The sequence below is a fragment of the Talpa occidentalis genome, unplaced genomic scaffold, assembly GCF_014898055.3.
Source record: "Talpa occidentalis isolate TD23 unplaced genomic scaffold, MPIMG_talOcc4v2.1 talOcc4.6, whole genome shotgun sequence".
Classification (NCBI taxonomy): Eukaryota; Metazoa; Chordata; class Mammalia; order Eulipotyphla; family Talpidae; genus Talpa; species Talpa occidentalis.
In genome coordinates, this window is record NW_023604972.1 from 139,451,373 (window position 1) to 139,471,519 (window position 20,147).

The 20,147-nt window shown below is 66.9% G+C and overlaps 1 protein-coding gene across 4 annotated transcripts; it reads right to left on the bottom strand.

Moving 5' to 3' along the window:
* Positions 1-1,580: 1,580 nt before the first annotated feature.
* Positions 1,581-17,310, bottom strand: CEP72 (centrosomal protein 72). Of its 4 annotated transcripts, none has more exons than XM_037529825.2 (11): positions 17,204-17,310; positions 13,960-14,087; positions 13,629-13,821; positions 11,769-11,877; positions 9,156-9,334; positions 8,517-8,830; positions 7,379-7,517; positions 6,728-6,921; positions 4,287-4,377; positions 2,807-2,918; positions 1,882-2,098 (listed from the first exon to the last, which is right to left on the bottom strand). In XM_037529825.2, exons 1-11 carry the CDS (start codon positions 17,283-17,285, stop codon positions 1,927-1,929), a joined length of 1,713 nt encoding a protein of 570 aa, XP_037385722.1. In that variant the 5' UTR covers positions 17,286-17,310; the 3' UTR covers positions 1,882-1,926. The 4 variants fall into 4 exon arrangements, with proteins under 4 accessions (XP_037385724.1, XP_037385723.1, XP_037385722.1 ...); XM_037529824.2 differs by having other exon boundaries at positions 4,287-4,413; XM_037529827.2 differs by lacking the exon at positions 6,728-6,921 and having other exon boundaries at positions 1,581-2,098.
* Positions 17,311-20,147: the final 2,837 nt, after the last annotated feature.

The window sequence follows — 20,147 nt, forward strand, 5'->3', positions numbered from 1 at the left end:
GGGGTGAGGAGCACCGAGGGGGGCCTCCGACAGCCACAGCCCTGCGAGCAGGGAACGTGGGCCTGGCAGATGCTGCGCGCGTCCACGGCGGCAGCAGCCATCACAGGAGAAACAACGGGTGGCCGGAAGCGTGGCCAGGGGCGATCTGACCACTAAGAGGCCAGCTGGGGTGCAGGGGGACGGCAGGAAGCCCCGCAGGGCAGCAAACCCCGCATGACTCAGGAGGGGCAAATGCAGATACTGCAGTGAAACCACGGGCCGGGGCCGTCCAGGCGCCCCCACCGTCCGGCCGAGGGGCAGTGGGTACCCGTGCTGTGGTCAGTGGGGCGGGGCCGTCCTGGCTCCTCCCCGCCCCCAGATGGCGCGACGTCGCCACCTCAGGACACAGCTCCACCCAAACGCCACTCCGAGCCTGGGTGTCGTGGCCCCAAGGCCGACAGGGCGGTCTTGAGCGGACTCCAGAGCTGACGCCGGGCGCGAGGCAGAGGCTCAGGGCCGCGCAGTGTCCTCTGCGTCAGAAACGGTTCTCCCGGCAGGGCCGGGGCCGGGGCGCCTGCCATGCATGTGGAGGCTGCAGACCCACTGGCGGGTGGGAAGCGCGGGCTCACGGGGTGGGCACCGCCACTCTGGCAACAGACGGTAGGAGTGAGGTGACGGAGTTAACGAAACGGACATACTGGAAATAAAACCTTCATGAAAAAGAGCCAAGTGGAACTTAACCATCAGGCCCAGGCCGACCCGAGGTTGGTCGGGGGCAGGACAGGCCAGGGCCTCCACGGCAGAGCCGGTCCCGACCGGGCGCCAGAGGGCAAGGCAGTCTCGCGTCTGTGGGGCAGTGTCAGGGGTCAAGGGGCTGCCTCCTGGGCGTGGGGGGAGAGTTTGGGTCGAACAAGAAATCTGGAGAAATGGCAACCAAAGCTTTTCCAGCTCGAGAAGCAGAATGGCCCACGGGCCCACGAGGGCAGCAGCGTCCACACGAGGCGCTGACTGCGTGGGGCTGGAGCACAGAACGGGCCGAACCAGGGTCTTTCAAGAACCAAGAGGGTGTTCTGAAGTGGAGGCGCCACGTTTGGTGACACGGCCCCCCAAAAGCCACCACCAGACAGGAGGAAGGGCTGGGGCCTCAGACCCTCCCGCAGGGGAGCCTGGCCCCCGGGCCTGCTCGCTCCTGAATCAACCAACCAACTGCAAACATGAAATCAACTAGAAAATTAAATGCTTCCCCTCAGCAAGCAAGCAGGACCCGAGACATGAAGCTTCCAAACCAAAAACCCCACTTTATGCCCCGCAAGGCCATCGTCTTCAGGGTCGGCCTGCGGCCCTGACTGTGCGGCTGCAGGAGGCGTGTGGGTGCAGGCACGGCGCCTGACGGTGGACACCTGGGGTGGGTGTGGGCGCGCGCGAGTGGGCACCCGGGCCTGGGGCGGGACACAGGGCGGCGTTGCGCAGAGACGGCCAAGTGGAGCGGCAACCAGAGGTGAGGCCACGAGACAGCCAGGGCGACCTCAGAGGAGGAGTAAAGATTCGAGGGGCTGGGAGGCCCCCCGGCCCCCGCCTGCCCGGCGCCCAGCTGTCCACACAGCCTCCCACCACCAGCGCGGCCCGGCCCGCTCCCCGCACGAGGCACAGCAGCGCCACGGGAGAGACGCAGCTGGAGCCTGAAGAGGCACCTGTGGGAACAACGTATGAGTTTATTGGCTACGACTCCTCCCCCACCAGAGGCCAGCGGCAGAAGGGCCACCTCGGCCCCGTCACTAGACAGTCATGAAAAAGGCTGTTTGTCTCAGAACAGTCGGCGCGTTCGTCTCACGAGGGAGCCTGGGATTAGCCCCGTCTTCGCGCGGGTTCAGAAAACAGCCACGGGCTGAGCACAGCTCACCAAGCCCCCTGGAGATGGCCGCACAGGCTGGACCCCACCTCCACATCTCACGAGCGGCCTCCCAGGCTGGCGCCGCTGGCGGGGGGGCCATGGGGGGCCAGGGCCAGAGTCTTCTTGAGCTGCCTGTAGCTCCAGTGCAGCTGCTCCACCTCGGCCTGGTGCTGCGCCTGCAGCTTGCTCAGCTCCTGCAGGAGGCGCTCGTTGGTGCTGACCAGGGAGCTGGAGGACACAGGCAGCCTCAGCCGGGCTCGCGCTGCACCGGCCCCAGCCGCGACCTCGACGGGCATCTACCTGGAGCCCAGCTCGGAGGCGCCGGTGCCCCGCCCCGCCCCGGACGGGGTGGGGGAAGCCACATACAGGGGGTCTGCCCCAATGTCCCCCAAAAGGTGTGCCTGACCCTGGTGCCGGCCGACAGCAGCCGCTGGAAGCTGCACCTGAGGCTGTCACCGCCCGAGCTGGAGAAGGGTGTGGCCGGCCGGTCTCTCTCAGACACACACCCACGCAGGTGGCCCGGTGCCCGTCCACACAGCCGGCCCCCACCGCTCCCTCACCCCGAGCCCCTCTGTGGCTCCCACGCTCTCTGCTGACCCGGAACGGGGATAGCCGCACCTCCTCCCAGCTCCCAGCCACCTGCCCGCCCGTCGCCCTGGAGACAGCTCCCCCCAGCACAGCCCCGCTGCAGGGCCCCGTCACAGCGGAGGGACCTGCTTCTCATTAGCTAAGGGAGCTCTGGGGGTTTCCAAGGCAACAGTGACCCCAGGTCCGGACCTGACCGCCCAGCCGGCCTGGACAGCAACACTTGCCAACCCCTCCCCCACCCCGTGCACCCCTCCTCTCCCCCAGGCTCTTCCCCAGCCCCTGCCCTGTGCACCTCCTGTGGCTCCCAGCCCCACTCCTTGGGCTCCCCAACATGCACCCCCCGTGCACCTGTGGCTCTCCTGCAGCATATGCGTGAGCTCCCGGGCCATGCCGCCATGCTCCAGGAGCTCCTTCAGCTCCACAATCTCGGCCGAGAGCCTCTTCACGCTGGTCTGAAGCCCTGAGGGGGAAGGGCCCACGGCAGCCTCACTTCCCGGCCGAGGCCGGTTTGCGTCAGAGCCGCAGCCGCTGGCCGGGACGCCTAGGCCCCTCTGCTGGCCCGCCTGTCCCCCCAGGCGCCACTCAGGCGGGAGCTGCGGCCTCTAAAAGGAGCAGCCTATGTGGCTGGGGCCCCTGGGTGCCCCCTGACGTTGCTGCCCTGCGTGTCCTCCGGCTGTGCCCGCCCAGGGGGAAGCAGCCTCCGGCCCCCAAGTCCAGCACTGGCACGGCCCGGCTGGGCCAGAGGTCACAGGGCAAGCAGTGGCAGCGGGGCAGGACCCAGGCTGCGAGGGCGCCAGCCGGGGGTTCCGAGGAGGGCAGAGGCGGCGCGGGGGGCCCTGATGCCCACGCTCGTCAAGCACCGGGCAGACAGAGAGAGCCGGTGGCGGCGCAGCACCTGCTAGAAGCGGCCAGCGCCCGAGCCCCGTGTTTCTGCTCCCCAGAAAGCGGCCAGACCACACCCGGGCTGAAGGGGCTCGCCAGGCTCGGGTGCGGCTGCAGCTGGGGCTGCTTGGGCACCTCGGGGCTGGCCACCAGTCCCCCCTCAACGACGGGGTCAATGGCGAACGCACAGCTGGTGGGGAGCCCTGGGTGGGGCACCAGAGGGGGTAGGACGGGAAGGCCCCAAGGGAAGGGCCATCCTCTGCGCCTGCCCCTCCGGGGACCTGGACCGAGTCCACCTGAAGAGGCAGCTGCCCCCCAGGCTGCTTAGAGCAGGCGGAGGCCATGGCGGCTGCTTCAAACCAGCCGCAGAGAGGGAGAGGCAAGAGGTGAAAGCAGCACTGGGTGCCCGGGGCGGGGGGCTTTGTAATGGAGCGAACCCGCTGAGAGCACGGGGCTCGCCACCTCAGTACAGTGACTGGAGAGAACCCGCGGGCGGGCCCCAGCAGACACGCCCGGGGCCAGCATCACCTCCCGCCAGGCGAGGCCGCGTCTGGGCCTGGGAGGTAGGAGGGGGGACAGATGCAGCCTCCATGAGACCCCAGCTCCCCCCAAGGGCACGTGGGAAACAAACAGCCCCCAAACCCCTTCCTTCAAAGCCCTGCATGTGAAATACAAAGTCCACTTTTAAAAATGGCAAAACGAGCGGGAGGAAGCCGAGAGAGGGTGGCAGCGACCCGGGTCTGGAGGGCACGGGCCGGAGAGAGGGCCTTGTACCTGGGGGTGGGGGCGCCTGGCGTGCACAGGACAGCTCCACGGCCACTGGCGCCCTCGGGGTTGCCCAGAAGGCCCACAGGTCCGGCCTCCAGCTGCAAGGCCAGTCCCCCGCACCCCCATCGCCACAGCCTCAGTGCCCGCTGCCCGGCGTCGGCTGGAGAGCCCGACTCACCTGAGACCTGCACGCCCAGCGCAGCCGACGCGTCTGCATCTCTTACTTCTTGCTTCATGGTGGACAAAAGCAATTTTAAGCTGCTGTTCTCCTGCAAAGATTTGTCCAGGTGTTGCTTCAAGTCGTCCTAAGGACACAACAAGAAACTTGAAACAGTCGAGTCACGCACTAGACACCCAACGCAGCCTTTCCAACGCGCGCAGGTGTGGTGATGGGCCAAGGCCCAGGCCGGCGGGGGCAGCGCGGGGCTCCCACTGTCCCTGGCTCCGCAAGGGGTGTGCTCCAGCAGGCGCCGCGGCCTGGAGCCAGGACAGCGGCCAGGTGACTGCCTGGCCCCTGCCCTCCAGGACGAGCCCCGTGGGTGCCGGGACTGCCACCCTCTCCCTCCAGGTCGGGGCCTGGGCCCCTGCAGACGCTTGTGGTGGCAGCAGCACAGACCAACCGGGGGCATGGTACTCCCTGGGGAAGCTGCTTGCTCCCGCTCCTCAGCCTGTGGACGGGGCCCTGACAGGGGGCGAGAGCCCAGGGCCATCAGAGCCGCCACCCTAACCCAGTCCCACAGGGCTCCTGCCTTGCTGGCAGCTCCTCTGCGGGCTCCATGGGGGCGCCTGCCCACCCCCTGCTGCCCTCGGGCTGGGGCTCCGCCAGGGCGTGTCTCCTCCGGTCCGGCCCAGTCTCACGGTGTGTCTGATCCAGCCAACTCCGTGCGGGGCGGGGCTCCGTCTCTTCCGCTGCTTCTGGGGGGACCCTGCGCCGACACTCTGCTGGCCACACGGCCAGGGCCTTGCTGCTGCTGCCCTGAGCTGCGCCCCGCGCCGGCCGCAGTTCAGCATGAGGTGCTGTCAGGAAGGGCAGCGCCTGAGTCCCGGAAGCCCGGGCTGCGCAGGGTTCTTGTGGAACCAGGAAGGGGCACCAGCCGCGGGGGACGGGCGCTGGGCTCAGGCTCAGCCGACACAGAGGGCCGGGGAGGCGGCGCCGCGGCGGCGTCCCTCCATCAGCCTGGCTCATCACGGGTCCAGCTTTCCCCATTTCGGGGAACAATCTTCACCCCCCTGTTAAGTTTGCCCCTAAATGTTCTGATCTCCCTGATGCCCTCAAGCAGGGCTGTTTTCTGGCTCCTCTGGGATAAACTGGGGGGAGGAGATGCAGCCACAGCGGCCCCGGCCCTCGCGTGTTGCGGCTTGGCCGGCGCCATGCTGAACGCGGCGGGGGGTGCTCTGCCGGTGGACCCCGTGACGGGCACTTGACCCCAATCTCTGAGCTTTGCCCAGGAGTGGCCCGAGTGCCTGGAGCCCCGAGTCTGCCACATGGCCGCGCGCTAGGCCACGGACTGCTGGGTCCAGCCTGCTGGTGCTTCTTCAGAGGCCCTTGCGTTTACCGTGACTCGACACAACGGCCGGACGCCCCTGCAGGTGCTGCTGACGCCCCCGGGATGCAGCTGCCACGTGGGAACAGAGGCGCCTCCACCCCTCCTCGGGAGAGCCCCAGAGGGTCGGTGCGACCCCCCGGGTCTGCACGTCCAGCAGATGTCGGCCACGACGACGACGGCTGCTCGGCTGTTCCCGGCCCTGCCTTCCGCTCTCTCGCCCGGCGGCGGCGAGTCTCTCCCGGGCGCCTTCTTGGTGGGAGGCGCTGTGGGGTCCCCCTTTCTTCTCTGGGCGCCCACGCGTGTCCGCAGCAGCCCCGGCTGTCCCTGCAGTGCTGCGCACCATGTCAATGTCTCCTCTAAAGTTCTGACTTTATTTGAACCTTTTTTCCTTAGTCCAGGGAAGGATTTGTTGATTTTGCACATTTAGTCAAAGGCCCAGCCCAGCTTGCTGATTTTCCCGGTGGTTTTCCCTTTTCCTTGGCTCCTCCCCGCTCCGGCTCTGCCGTTTGCTTCCTTCTGCTCACTGCAGCTCTGGCTGCGCGCCTCCCTGTGCGGGTGGACGCGGCGGCGGCAGAGGAGGGGCGTGTGCGAGGGCCTCCTGGGCCTCGGGCTGGGCTGTGCCGTGCAGCGCTGGCTGCCCTTGAGCGCCACCTGGTGGTGGAGGCCCCCACGGGTCAGACGGGACACCGTAGCCCGGCCAGAGAGCAGCGGAGACCCTGGCCAGTGCTCGGCCAGCTGCTGGGGCCCTGGCCAGTGGTCTGGGGTCCTGGGCCAGGTGACAGGGGGCCACAGGGACTGTCTAAAGCCCAGCCTCATCCTCTTCCTGTCTCCCCCAGAAGAGAGGGCAGCTGCGGCGGGGGGGAGGGGGGTGCAGAGATGGGGCAACCGGGGACACCACCAGCTGCAGGTCACTGGCACCTGGGCCTGAGAGTAACAGAGACAGGGGAGGCCCCTGAGGAGCAGCTGGACCTCGGGGGGGGGGGAAGGAGGCCGTAGGGGAGTGCGAGACGGGAGGCCCGTGAGTCAGAGCCCCTCACTGAGGGCCAGGGGGGCAGCAGAGCAGGCCCCTCACCATCTCCTGGCGCGCGCTGCCGAGCGCCGACACCACCTCCCTCATCTTGGCGCTGTGCTGCTGCTGCTGCTGGGCGAGCTGACTCCTCAGAGCCCTGTTCTCCAGAGCCAGGCAGCTCATCTCTTCACGCTCAACAGCCGAACTGTCCGGGCTTGTCAGTTCCTCAGTGGATGACAGCACGCGTCTCGCCTGAGCTGGGAGCAGGGTCACACGGGTGCTGAGCCACAGCCGTGCATACCGGCTGGCACCCAGGGCCTCCCGCAACCAGGCCCCGTGACGGGGCCCCTGGGCCCCCGCCAAAGGACACGGCCTCTGGGAGTCACGGCCACGAGAGCCCAAGCCCGGGGCACGGTCACGTCTCTAGGGGGTTTGGGGCGTCAGCAGTGGCACTCCGTCTCGCCACCACGTGGAAACAGCAGAACCAGACACTGGCCACCAGAGTCCCGGGGAAGCCAGGCCCAGCGGCACCAGCAGCCACGAAGCAGGGCCTCCCGCCCAGCCACCCGGGAGCCGCTTCAGGGCAGTCAGCCCTGGGGTCAGGGGCTCCCCGCAGCAGAGTGGGCAGCGACGTCCGAGGGGACGTGAAGGGCCGGGTTGGGACCGGCGCCTGCAGCCGAGAGTGGCCTGAGGGCCGAGCAGGCACCCGCTTACCCAGGAAGGCCTCGTGGCTGTGCAGAGACCTGCGGCCGCTCCAGTGGCGGTCCACCAGGTCCAGCAGTGCCTCCAGCCGCGCCAGCTCCAGGGCAGCCTTCCTCTTGGGCGCTGGGGCCACGGGCAACCTGGGAGACGCCTGGAGGGAGGAACAGGGCCGTGTCCGAGTGGGCATCGCCCCTGCATGCTCAGGCCCCCGCCCACACCACGCCCCAGCACAGCGACGGCCACGGCCCCGGGCTGTGGGTGGACAGGGCTCCTTCCAAGCTGGATGGGAACAGGACACTTGACGTCCCTGGGCAAGGGGTCGCATCCCAAGGTGTGACCGGGAACGCCCTGGGGCTGCTTTCTGATGTTCTTTGCACGCCAGGGCCTGGTCAGGGGGTGCCTTGTTAAGAAGATGGGAGCCATGGGCGGGAGCGGGAGTATGTCAGTGGACGCGCCCCTTCCTCTGACAGTAATAAGGCCGGGATCTCGCTCAGGTCAGCGCCCTGCGTCCTGCAGCCTCTCCGGGGCCTGTCTCTTCTTCATCAGGGCGTGCTGCTGACACCACCCCGAGTGGTCCTGGGTTTCTGCCCTCCCCCGGCAGCTCCTGGGCAGTGCCAGCCCACAGGGCCCTAGCCTCCCAGGCGACGGCTGACCCTGCGGGCTTCCTCCCCTCCACCGCGGGCGGCTCACAGGGTTCCTGGCATCCACCCCATGCCCCATCCTGGTGGGCAGGGGCTGCTGCCTCCACCCAGGGCCCAAAGGCGGCTCCCAGCCATCCGGACCCCACTGAGCCGCTCCTGTGCCCCCCTCACCAGGGGCTGGGACTGGCTGGCCCTTGGCGGCTATGCCTGGGGCTCAGCTCCCGCCCCCACCGGGCTGGGACAAGACAGCCCAAGGCGGACCTGCCCCTTGGAGGGCAGGAGAGCCAGGAACCAGGCAGCAGCCTTCCTGGAGGCGGCGGGGAGTGCCTCTTGCCAAACACACCTGCTCCTTGGAGCTGAGCGGGGGGCAGGCGCCCCCACGAGGAGGCCGCAGCAGGAGCGCTCCCGGCCGTACTGTCCGGGTCACAGCTGCACTGAAGGCAAGAGGTGCCCCCAGGACAGCCGCCCCCTGGCCACCCTGCGTGCACAGGGCTCCCCCGCAGCCTCACCTGTCTGGCGCTGCCCCAGCTGGGGGTCCTGGGCTCCCCCGGCTCCGACACCTCTTTGGGAGGGAAGGTCTGCTCATGCTGGCCCTCGGAGCTGCTCAGGCCCTCCCCGGGGCTGGCTGGGCTGGCGGGGCTGGCAGGCCCCTCGGGCAGCTCCAGGCAGGTCAGACACTCCTGCTCCACAGGGGCCTGGGCCCGCCCGCCCAGCACCCTTCGCTTCCTGCACTTCCCAGGCACAGGCGGAGGCTCCAGCAGCGTCTGTGCTGACAGACTCGGCCTCTGTGAAGAGGCGCCCGAGTCCCCGGAGTCCGTGGGGCCTGTAACAGACATGCCGGGCCCTCAGCACCCGCCATGCTGCGGTTCCAGGCAGCTCGCGAGCACACCGGGTTTGGGCACCACCTGGACTGCGGGAGCGAGGGGGCTCACAGACCGCGCTGGGCAGGCCTAGGCAGGCGCCCCGGGGCCCCGGTGAAGCCTCAGGAATGAGAGCAACAGGCCGAGCCCCAACCCGTGCAGCGGAGGCAGATCGTCCGGTTGTGCGGCACCCGGGGCACCGACACAGCAGGCTCCCCGGCTCGTCCCTGCAGCCCATGCATTGGCCACCCCGGTCCCGCCCTGGGCACGTCCACAGGCTGGCCGCACCTTGGGGACCACGGAGGTCCACCTCTCGCTCCTTCTGGCCGGAGCTGGCGCTCCCAGGGGGCGTGCTCAGACCCCACTCGCACTCGGCGATGAGGTTCAGCACCGCCTCATCGTCGGCGTCCAGGGCCAGGCCCTTCTTGGCCGCCGGGTCCTTGCGCCTGGCCCTGCAGAGGCGCGGCCTGCGAGGAGAAGCAGACTCGGTGCTCGGGCCCCGCCAGGGTCAGGCTGGATACCCCGCGTGGTGCAGAGAACCCCGGAAGACCGCCACGACAGGGCCCAGGGGCCGCCCTCACAGAACCTCCCTGGCTGTGTTTGAGGAAAGTGGGTCCACAGAGGCCTCAGCGCGGTGACCCCAGCAGGCCCAAGAGTGATGCAGGCGGTGGGCACGGCGGGGGTGGGGACTGCTGGTTGGCGGGACGAGCCGACAGGAGTCGCTGTTTCCTCATTACTCTCAGGCTCCTGCAGAAGGGGGCGTGGGTCTTCCTGGGGGTCTCCCATGAAATCCTGACAGCTGGCGCGTCCCGGCCTCTGTGGGGCCGGCCGCCACTCTGGGCGCCAGGTCACCAGCCCTGAGCTGTGTTTCTTCAGCCTCAAGACAACCAGACAAGCTGGAGCAGCGGATGGGACAGCCCTGCATGTCCGAGGCCGCAGACCAAATCTCACTGGAACATCAGTTCTGCGGAGCGAGCTATAGCATCGGAGCAAGCTCCAGCTAACCTCAAGCACACACCGTGCAGACTCGGAGAAAACCATCCTAAAACACAGGACTCTCGTGTGATTTTGAATACTCAGGAAAATCTCGAGAAAACTAACTAGAGAGCCGCAGCGCCCGGGCGTGTGGCGCCTGCAGGTGGGCCCGACGCCCACACCACACAGCCAGGACTGCCCACGGGGGACGCTGGCCGGGGCTGGGGCCCATGTGCGCAGGACAAGGTGGTCCTCACTCCTGCCAGACACGGAAACTGACTCCAAGTGGACCAAAGGCCTTAAATATAAAGCTCCGAGAAGAACACACGGGACAGAAGCGTCTCGCGCCAGGCTTGAGGAGCGACTTCCTGGTGCGCCGCCAGCAGCGCATGCAACAGAAGACGAAACAGTTTAGATGGCGCCAAAATGTTTAAATTCTGTGCATCAAAACCTAACCCGTAGAAACAGAAGATGATGCTTACAGAGCTCACATATCTCGCAACATCCAGAATATGCAGACAACTCCTAAAGCTCAACAAAAAAACGGGCCAAGGTCCGGAGCAGCTCTTTCCCCAGAGACACGCGAGGGCCGACAAGCACAGGGTGGTGCTCAGCACACCGACCTCCAAGGTGGACCAAACACGGCCAGCCTCGCGGTGACCGGCCGGACACCAGTGCCAGTGAGGGCGTGGGGAGCAGGGCCCTCATGGGCTGGCGGGAAGTGCAAGCTCAGCTGCGCGCCCAAGCGGATCTCTCCAGAAAAGGCAGAAGTGGAATTGGCAGACGATCGCGCAGCTCCGTTCCAGAGCATTCTGAGGACATGCGCCACCACAAGACTGGACGCTTCACGACAGCTCGACGGTAGATCTCGTGGGTTCCTCCACAGTGGAATATTTTTTAGAGACACGGTCATGAGAGACAGTGATAGAGCCAGACTCGGCTCTGGCACCAGTGCTGGAAGTTTCAGAACAGGCTCTGAAGCTCCGAGGGGCGCGCTAAGAGGGCGAGGGGAATACGAGCAGAGAGATGGGAACTTTAAGGAGAAGAAAAGGTGCCAGAGCAGCGGCAGACTTTCAGGCCTGGGCAGGGCCGTAAGAGGCTGGGTTTGTGAGGAGAGATTCTCAGCTGAAACCACCAAAACTGAAAAGCAAGAGGAAAAAAAGACACAAAACCCACCAGGATGAAACCCAAGAACCATAGACCACGCCGGTGGGCGCCTCGGGAGAGCCAGGAGACAGGCACAGCTGCCCCTGGAGTGCAGACCTTGGGGGAGGCAGGAGGCCAGAGGACAGCAGCTGCCCTGGGGCCAAGGAGGGCAGCGCCAGGATGGCCACTCCTCACACTGGGACGCCCGGGATGGCGGAGGCACCCACGCTCCCTGGACACAGGGCAGCGACGGGAGGCCGGGCAAGGCGGCGGCCAGGGTGCCTCGGGCCTCCATCCCCGTCCTGGAGCCCCATGCTCCAGAGTGCAGCCTCCTGGGAAATAAGGTGTCAGCAGAGTGCCCAGCTCAGGGAGGCCCCCGGGCGGGCACCCATCTGAAAGGGGAGACCCAGTCTGCAGCCGCAGACACAAGCAGGGGAGGGCGGTGCCTGTGGGCGACGCTGGAGGAGACGGCCCGAAGGGCGGGAGGGGCCCGGCATCAGCAGGCAGGAGGAAGCCAGTCCCAAGCCACCACCGTGGCACTCGGGGGCACGGACCCCGGAAACTACGGTGTCATCGTGCAAAAGATAAGTGTGTTGCACAAACACCTTGAATTAAAACACGAGCGCCACAAGCACTGGCAGCACCAGGAGGACATGCCAGGCCCCAGAACAGCCTGAGGAAGCCAGCGGGAGAGGGTGTGGGCAGCAGGAGGCCCAGGACTGCAGACCGGGGGCCCCCACCAGAGCCCAGCAAGGGGTGTGGAAGCCGCCTCGCTCCTACCTGCTGACCCTGAGAAACGCTGGGGAGCTCTGTGGGGAGTCCAAGGAGTCCTCGGATGCAAAGTGCAGCCGGGAGGCTGTCCGCTCGCTCTCTCTCACAGGGCGGTCATCTGGGGAGGAAAGGCCGTGGGGACCAGTGTGCCTGTGGACATGGTGCCCAGCCCCAGGTGCCCTGCAGTAGCAGGGCGGGAGGCATCTTCCGGAGTGTAAATGGCGCCCCTCATTGGCCCGGCACGGCCCGGGACCAGCCCCAGCCTCTTGGGCCTCCCCCTTGGGCTGACCTCACCCAGCACCCCCGCACCAGGCAGGCGGCCAGAGCGCCCTCTGCAGGCCACACGAGACTCGCACGCGCTGCCCTTCTCGCTCCTCCTGCACACCCGACAGGGTCCCACAGGCTCAGGACAGCTGTTCGCTTCCTCCCTGACGGCGGGTGGGTGCAGCAGCTTTGGACACAAGCAGGTGATGCCCATGTGCCCTGGGGGGCTGCCAGGGCTCCAGGGCCAGCACTCTGGCCTGCCCGGCTCAGTTTCCGGCGCCAGTCACAAATGGGCAGGCGCGGCGCTGCCAGAGGTGGGGGACAGACAGGATGAGGAAGGCACACAGAAGCGCCACAGCTGAGATGGCCAGAGGGGGGCGCCCCAGGACCCCTGAGTACCCCTCAAACACACGTTGTCCTGCCTCCTCCATCTCTTTGGGGACCCCCGGGGCACACCGCCTAGGGTGCCCGGCCACCGGCCTCCCCAGGCCAGCACCAGCCAGAGCGCCCCTCTGCTGACTGCGGCTCTGCACTCCCTGGGCCTTGCACCGCTGCCTGCCGCCCGAGCCGCGCCCTGGGAACGGCCCTTCCACGGCGAGGTTAGAACCAAATGCCGACTCACGTTCTCCCCAAAGCTCCTGACCCTGGAAAACCCTGTGCGCGTGCCCACGCACCTCTCTGCTCCTGCCCCACTGCCCCAGCGCCTTTAGATGTCCACTGGGGACCAGCAGGTCTGACCTCCTGGGGCTCCTGTGGCCAGCAGGGCCGGGGCTGCTGCTCCCGTGATGCCACAGGAGCCCGGGCCCAGACTTCCCCGGCAGGGAGCGGCAACCTGGACTGAGGCTGCAAAAATCCCCCACAGTGAGGACCATGACGCTTCTGAAAAGAGTCAAGACCAACTGTTTGTAAGTTACTTGATTAAACGACGACAAGAAATTCAGATGGACCCATTCCACCCGAACATCCAAACATTAAACACTGAAATTTAAAGCAGGTATGAAACAAAAGCGCACCTTCGGGGGTCACCACGCCCCACGCGCTCCCACCCGGGCCCGGAGTCACAGCCCACGTGCAGAGGGGCCGCGGGGCCACAGGCGCGGGGCGGAGACGCCGGAGAGAACCAGGAGACATCGCACAGCAGCCGCGGTCGGTCCGCAGCCTCAGCCCAGCCACGGGGAGGGTTGGGGAGTGCCGGGGCGCGTCTCTCCTGGCGAAGCTGCTGGGGGCGGGGTCTCGCTCCAGCTTCCCCTGGTCAGCCCCAGGAGATGGGTGCCCCGAGTGACCCCCGCCGAGCAGCCGACGGGCCCGGAGGTAGAGGGTGTGCTCTGCTCCTGGGGCGAAGGGCCACGCCCGGCCACCCCCGCCTGGCACCACCACGCCCACTCGCAGAAGGGTCAAGGGGTGCCCCACGTCCTCCCCTGCCCAAGGCCCCCAAAGTCACATGCCTGGCTCGGGCTCCGCTCTCCATGGCGGGGGCACCGGAAGGGCCGCCCGCGGGCGAGAACAGGGACTGTTCCTCAGGGCAGACTCCGCTGCCATGGTGCTGCCCCTGCTGCCCGTTTGCCTGTGCTACCTCCCAGCAGCTCCCCCAGCCCCGGGCCCTACCCAGCCGCCTGAGCTGTGGCAGCACATGCAGCACGAGCAGCCGGCTATCGGGCTCGCACTGCACCACGGGGTTCAGCCGGAGGTCCAGGTCCGAGAGCCGCGCCAGGGCGCGCAGCCGCAGCACCTCCGCCAGCGAGGAGATGCAGTTGTAGTACAGGTTGAGGCTCTGCAGGGCCGCCAGGTACTGGATGCCCTGCCGGCGGACAGAGAGCGGCGCTCACCTCGCGGCCCATCGCGGCGGCAGGCCCGGGCAGCCACCCCCTCACCGCACCAGGAGCTGCCGCTGCGACGGAGGAGCAGGGACGCTTCCGGACCAAACTCAGACACTGACCTCCAGGCTGACCAAGGCGTTGCGTGAGAGATCTAAGGATGTCAGGCCTGTCAGGTGCATCAAGGCGTTCCCCAGGTGCGTGATCTTTTCTTGGTAAGTTCCGGGAACAGATAACGTCCGAAGTTCAGCTAAAGATAGAAAAGTATGAGGTTTCACTCTTACTCTTCAGTGAACATAAGTCACTGCAATAAAACTACTGTAACAGCATCAGCGTGTTGCTTCAGCTCGCTAAATAAGTCGCCGTAATAAAGCATCGCGACGAGACGGTCTCCTCACCACCTGAGTCACAAAATCAACACGGATTCAGAAACAGGAGCTGGTTACTGGGCTGAGCTTACGTTTACCTCCACAATGCTCTGCTCCCCCCAGATGCTTCTCCCCTGAAGAAGTCACCAAAGTGGGGTGGCGGCGGCAGGCTTGGCACACTGCTGGCTCCGCCCGGTAGGGCAGAGGGCGCCGCCTGCACACAGCGCTGCAGGAGCACGCTTCTGTGACGCCGGCTGCCGGGGCAGACATGCCAGCACCTCCCAGCAGCAGGCATGTAGGGAGCATGCCCTGAATCAAAGCTGGGGTTCGGGTTTCCCTCCCATTCCAGACCAGACAGAGCAGACAGGTCACCGTCCCCCCACTTACGTGACGTAAAACCTGGACAAACACACACGGAGCACTGAGGGGACTGTCGGGGGTTCAGAAAGCCAAGCAGGGAGGCCCTGAGTCGTCTGGGGCTTCTGTTTGCGCTTGTGTCTCCCAATGTAAGAGCCAAAGGGGGTGGCGACACGGAAACACCAAGGGGCGCTGACCAAAATAAGGGTCAAAGGGCAGTCCCTGACTCTGCCGGCCCCATTCACCCAACACCACGAGGAAGACGTGCCCGCGCGCTGGCCCTGCAGAGCAGCCATGGGACCTCGCCACCGTCCGCCTGGTGTCCTGGGGGCGGCCCCACCCGGTCCCAGGCACCTGTGAGGCAGGGGAGGGACAGGAGCCTGGCGACCTACAGCGCCCAGTGGACACCACGGGTGCGATTTACGCAGGAAGCAACTTGTCACAAAGCTGAGAAAACCCACACAGAACAGGCCAGGACACCCGGCAGACACAGCCCTGCAGACGCAGAGATGCAGGGCTGGCTGCGGGGAGAAAGCCCCAGAGGGAGACGCCTCGGGGGCCCTGCAGAAACCACGGCGGCCGCAGTTCTTCCAGCGATGAAACAGCAGCAGTCCGCCAGAACGCCCGTCCCCCTGAACCGGCCTTGGGATCGGAGGCGAGAGGAGACACACTCCCGCGAAGGGACACAGGGACCAACTGCCTGCCCTCAGACGCCAAGGAAGAGCGGGGGGCCCGGGCAGGAGCAGGGGGCCCAGGCCAGGCAGGCGCGGGCGCTGCGGCGTCACAGGGCGAGGCTGCACGCTGCCCTGCTTGAGTGTCCACAGCGGCGGCCAGCGACCCAGGCACCCTGGGCCTGTCGGGCAGCCACGCGCAAGCCCAGACGCGCCTGTAAACTGCAAGGTGGCAGGAAAGGGACAAAAGAGACAAAACCAAGAGGAAACGGAAAACAAACAAGGGCAGTCGAGCCCCACCACACGGCCTGTATCGCCCCACGAATGGCCATGCTGGGGTGAGTGGACCAGATGCTGGAGTAGGGCAGAGCGGGGAGAACCCTGCAGCTCCACGCATGCGTAAGGAACGCGCCTCAAGCACCACCACCCGGATGGTCAAAGCTCAAGGCTAACAGGTGGGCAAGATCTGTCCAACACCCGGCAGCCCAGGAAGTGGGGTGGGCGCCCTGATGTCAGGCGAAGCAGGTACCCATGGAAAAATGGACAGGAGGAGCACGAGCTACAAGACCACTGACAAGATGGCACGACAGTCTCAACACGCACCCACCAGCACAGCATCCACTGCCAAATGGTCCAATCAGACTCGTGGGTGGGGGGTCCCCGAGAGGACGTAAGCCAGGGTTGGAGGGAGCTGGACAGACGACACCAGCCCCTGAAGAGGAGAGAAGGTTCCATCCTCCGAGGAAAGAGGAAGAGCAGCTCTGGCAGCCGGCCTCAGAGGGGGTCGGCCCGTCCTGCCTCTGACGTGGCCGAGGGAGCCCAGAGCCCCGGCCTGGCGCCCCAGAGCTGCCGTTGCTGGCGTCGCCCGGCCTCTCACAGTGGAGACACCCGGCGTCTCGGACCCGCCTCTGCGGGACCCGCAGCGACCATCACGTATGCGCTGGGGGAGGCGGCCGCCACGCGTGGCCTCTGTGAGCTCTTTGTCCCCCCGTTTGTAAGATGCGCCCTGTGTTGTCCTGGAGCCCGGGTCACGCGGCTGCGCGGGTGAGACCCACAGACGGCGTCTGTCCTCCGTGGGGCCCCCCCTTGTGGCTCTCGCCACGGCCCCTACTGTGTGGGTGTGTATTGCTGTGCCCTTGGTTTTGATTTTTGGCCTTTTGGGGCTCTGGGGGCCTGGTCTCGGAGCCCAGGCAGGTGAGCGGTCGTTCTGGCCTCCCCTCTGGCCTCCTGCCCTCTAGCCTGTTGTACCCGCTTCACTGGCAGTGCCGGGCCGGAGAGGGCAACAGCACGGACCCCAGGGCTCTAGGCCGGCGAGGGGACGTAGCCGCGCTGCGCTGCATGAATCTAACCACCTGCGCACAACGAAACAGTCTCCTCAAGGCAGACACCCCTGGGCCGGCCGGGATGAAAGTGGCTGACCCGGCAGTGGACACACTGGGACCGGCGCTTCCAGGCCTCAAGCCCCATCGGGGCGTCCACCCGAGACCCGCGGCGCTCCCGGGCCGGCCTCCCCACCCGCTCCCGGGCCGCAGCGCCCTGGAGCCACGACACAGGCCACGACAGCCCCGGGGGGCCGCACAGAGGTGCGACTGGGGTGCAGCGGCGCAGTGGGGCAGGGTGGGCTGGGGCTGCCGCAGGTCACCCCACAGGAAGGGGCACCCACCCGCCTGCCCCGCAGGCCCCGCCCCCGGCCCCGCCCCCCGCCGCAGGACACGCCCCGCCTCCCGCCCCCGCACACGCCCCGCCTCCCGCCCCCGCCCCCGCCGCAGGACACGCCCCGCCTCCCGCCCCCGCCGCAGGACACGCCCCGCCTCCCGGCCCCGCCCCTGTGCCCGCCCCCCCGCCGCAGGACACGCCCCGCCCCCCGGCACGCCCCCGGCCCAGCCCCCGGGCCCAGCGCCCTCCTCCGGAACTGTGCGGCCCGGGGCCGACACCCGGCCTGCCCCGCCCGCCCTCCCGCGGGCGCGCACCCAGGTCACGGTGAGGCGGCAGGCCGCTCTTCTCCCGGATCCTCTCCTCACAGAGCACCAGCCGCGGGCCCGCCGGCGCCATGTTTTCAAACGGCCAGCTCGCGCGCGCGCCTGCGCAGTGAGGCCGGGCTGCAGGCGCCTGCGCCTGCGCGAGACCCGCCGGCGCCCGCGGGCGGGGCCCGGGGCGGGGCGAGACTCCGTGGGGCGGGGCCCAGAGCGCCCCGGCCCGGCCCCGCCCCCCTCAGACGCGGAGCCTCCCGCGGCGGCCGGCGCGCCCCCGGGACCCCGCCGTCCCCGGGCCCCGCCCCGCCCCTCCCGGGGGCCCCGACGCCCCGCACCCCGGGGCCCGGGCGCCGCCGGGCGCTCGCCCTCGCGGGGCTCCCCCGCCCCGTTCTCAGGTGCCCGCGAGCCCGCCCGCTGCCCGCGCCCGTCTCTGCCGTTGCCGCGCCCCTTGCGGAGGGCGCGGGGCCCGGGTCTGCGCCCCCGCAGGCGCCCCACGAGCGCCCGCCCCGGCCGAGCGCCCGCCCCGGCCGAGCGCCCCCAACCGGGCGCCCCCCAGCCCCGCCCCGGCCGAGCGCCCCCACGTGGCCCCCCACGAGCGCCCCCACGTGGCCCGGCGCGCAGGGGACGAGCGCGGGGGCCGCTGCTGGCCGCAGTCCTGGGGGGCTGTGCGGGACGGCGCTCGGGGGGTGCAGTACGGCAAACAAAACGAGCCCGAACGGCCGTGCCATCCAGGACGCGGTGCGGGCGTCGTGCCGCGCCCCAGCCTCAGACGGCGCCCCCGGCTCGCGCCCGCCCTGCCCGCGCTGGACGCCCAGTGTCGCCTCCGCCCGCTGCCCTGGTGCCCCCGCGCCTGGAAACGGGGCGCTTCCCCCCCCCGAAGGCGCAGATCAGGGCGACCGAGCCCGCGCGCAGGAGTGCGGGGGTGCCCTGTCAGAGCGGGGTGGGGGTGCCCTGTGAGAAGGGCGCGGGGGTGCCCTGTCGAGGGTGCCCTGTGAGAGGGGTGCGCGGGGGTGCCCTGTGAGAAGGGCATGGGGTGCCCTGTGAGAGGGGTGCGCGGGGGTGCCCTGTGAGAAGGTGCGGGGGTGCCCTGTGAGAGGGGTGCGCGGGGGTGCCCTGTGAGAAGGTGCGGGGGTGCCCTGTGAGAGGGGTGCGCGGGGGTGCCCTGTGAGAAGGTGCGGGGGTGCCCTGTGAGAGGGGTGCGCGGAGGGGTGTGCGGGGGTGCCCTGTGAGAAGGTGCGGGGGTGCCCTGTGAGAGGGGTGCGCGGGGGTGTCCTGTGAGAAGGGCATGGGGGTGCCCTGTGAGAAGGTGCGGGGGTGCCCTGTGAGAGGGGTGCGCGGGGGTGTCCTGTGAGAAGGGCATGGGGTGCCCTGTGAGAGGGGTGCGCGGGGGTGCCCTGTGAGAGGGGTGCGCGGGGGTGCCCTGTGAGAAGGTGCGGGGGTGCCCTGTGAGAGGGGTGCGCGGGGGTGTCCTGTGAGAAGGGCATGGGGTGCCCTGTGAGAAGGTGCGGGGGTGCCCTGTGAGAGGGGTGCGCGGGGGTGTCCTGTGAGAAGGGCATGGGGTGCCCTGTGAGAGGGGCGCGCGGGGGTGTCCTGTGAGAGGGGTGCGCGGGGGTTTGCCCCGAGAGCTGATGCCTCCCCGTGCTGTGGATGGATGCCAGGAGTGGGGTGGCTGGGTCACTCCCTATTTCTATTTAAAGTTTTTTAAGGTAAATTCAAATTGATTTCCAAAATGGCTGCCCGTTCCTGGCCCGCCGGCCGGCCGCGCCATGCCATGGGGTCCCCCTTCCCGCCCCGGGGCTTGTCCTCGGGGCCTGTTTGTAAGTGCCCCTCTCGTGGGTGAGACCGTCTGGCTGCGGCTCCACCTGCTGTCCCCTCGAAGAGCGGGCAGAGAACGTTCTCCACCTGCCGGCCTTTGGGTCTCCTTGTTGGTGCATCGACTTCAAATCTGCTGCCCCTGAATTAATTGGTTTTTGTTTAATTGTTAAATTGCATAAATTTTTTATATATCTTGGCTATTAATCCATATTAACACTTTGTCACTTGTGCGATGTGAAATTGTTCTCTCTCATGCAGTAGGATATTTTTAATCTTCTTGTATTTTCTTTCACTGTATAAAAGTCTGTAATTTGAAATAATGCCAATTGTTTATTTCTGCTCTTATTTCCCTTACCACAGGGGTCAGGTCTTCCAAACCATCCCCGCTGCCGGTGGCGTGGGTCTGGGAACACGCACGCTCTCCCGTGCTCGTCATGCAGGTCCACGGCGCCATCTTTGACTCGCCCAGGGCCTGTTGTGTGTGGAGTTTGAGTGGCCCAGCGTCATCCTTTTCCATGTGTCCCCCAGTTTTCCCAGGACAGTTTGTTAAGAGGACCCTCCTTTTCCCACTGGACAGTTGTGGCCTCTTTGTCATGAAGAAAGTGTCTGTTTTTGTGCTGATGCCTACTGTTTTAATTACTGTTGCTTTGCAGTGTAGTTTCAAGTCAAATAATGTGATGCCTCTGTTTCTCTTTTTCTTGGGATTGCTTTCACTAATCAAGGTCTTTCATGGGTCCACATAAATTTAAATATCCTTTTATTCCATTTATTATAGCAGGATAGCATTGCAGGTATTTTAATGGGGATGGCATTAAATTTATATATGACAGGACGTGTTGGTGGATTTGTCATTGTGACTGGAGCGCGCCCTCACCTACGAGCAGCAGATCTCCTTTGTCACGATCCACGTGCTTGAATAACGCGTCGTGGTCTCCGAGTGTGAGCCCTTCCTCTCCGTGGCTGCGTTAACCCCGAGGCACAGATTCTTTCATTTTCGTTTCTTCTCACCCATTGTTTGTTTACAAAGATGCATTGGATTTTGCGTGCTGGCCTCGAGTGGACACTTGGCCGTGTCGGTCACTGTTTCTGAAAGCTTTCTCCCAGGGCCTTCGGGGCTGTCTGCGCG

Bases quoted from the DNA above. Each gene is read 5' to 3' on its own strand.
- CEP72 (XM_037529824.2), bottom strand. From the start codon at position 17,285: ATGGCGCCGGCGGGCCCGCGGCTGGTGCTCTGTGAGGAGAGGATCCGG. The intron at 14,088-17,203 runs GTGCGCGCCCGC...TTCTATCTTTAG, and splicing joins GCCGCCTCACCGTGACCTGG to CTGAACTTCGGACGTTATCT. The intron at 7,518-8,516 runs GTGAGGCTGCGG...TCCTCCCTCCAG, and splicing joins GCTGGGGCAGCGCCAGACAG to GCGTCTCCCAGGTTGCCCGT.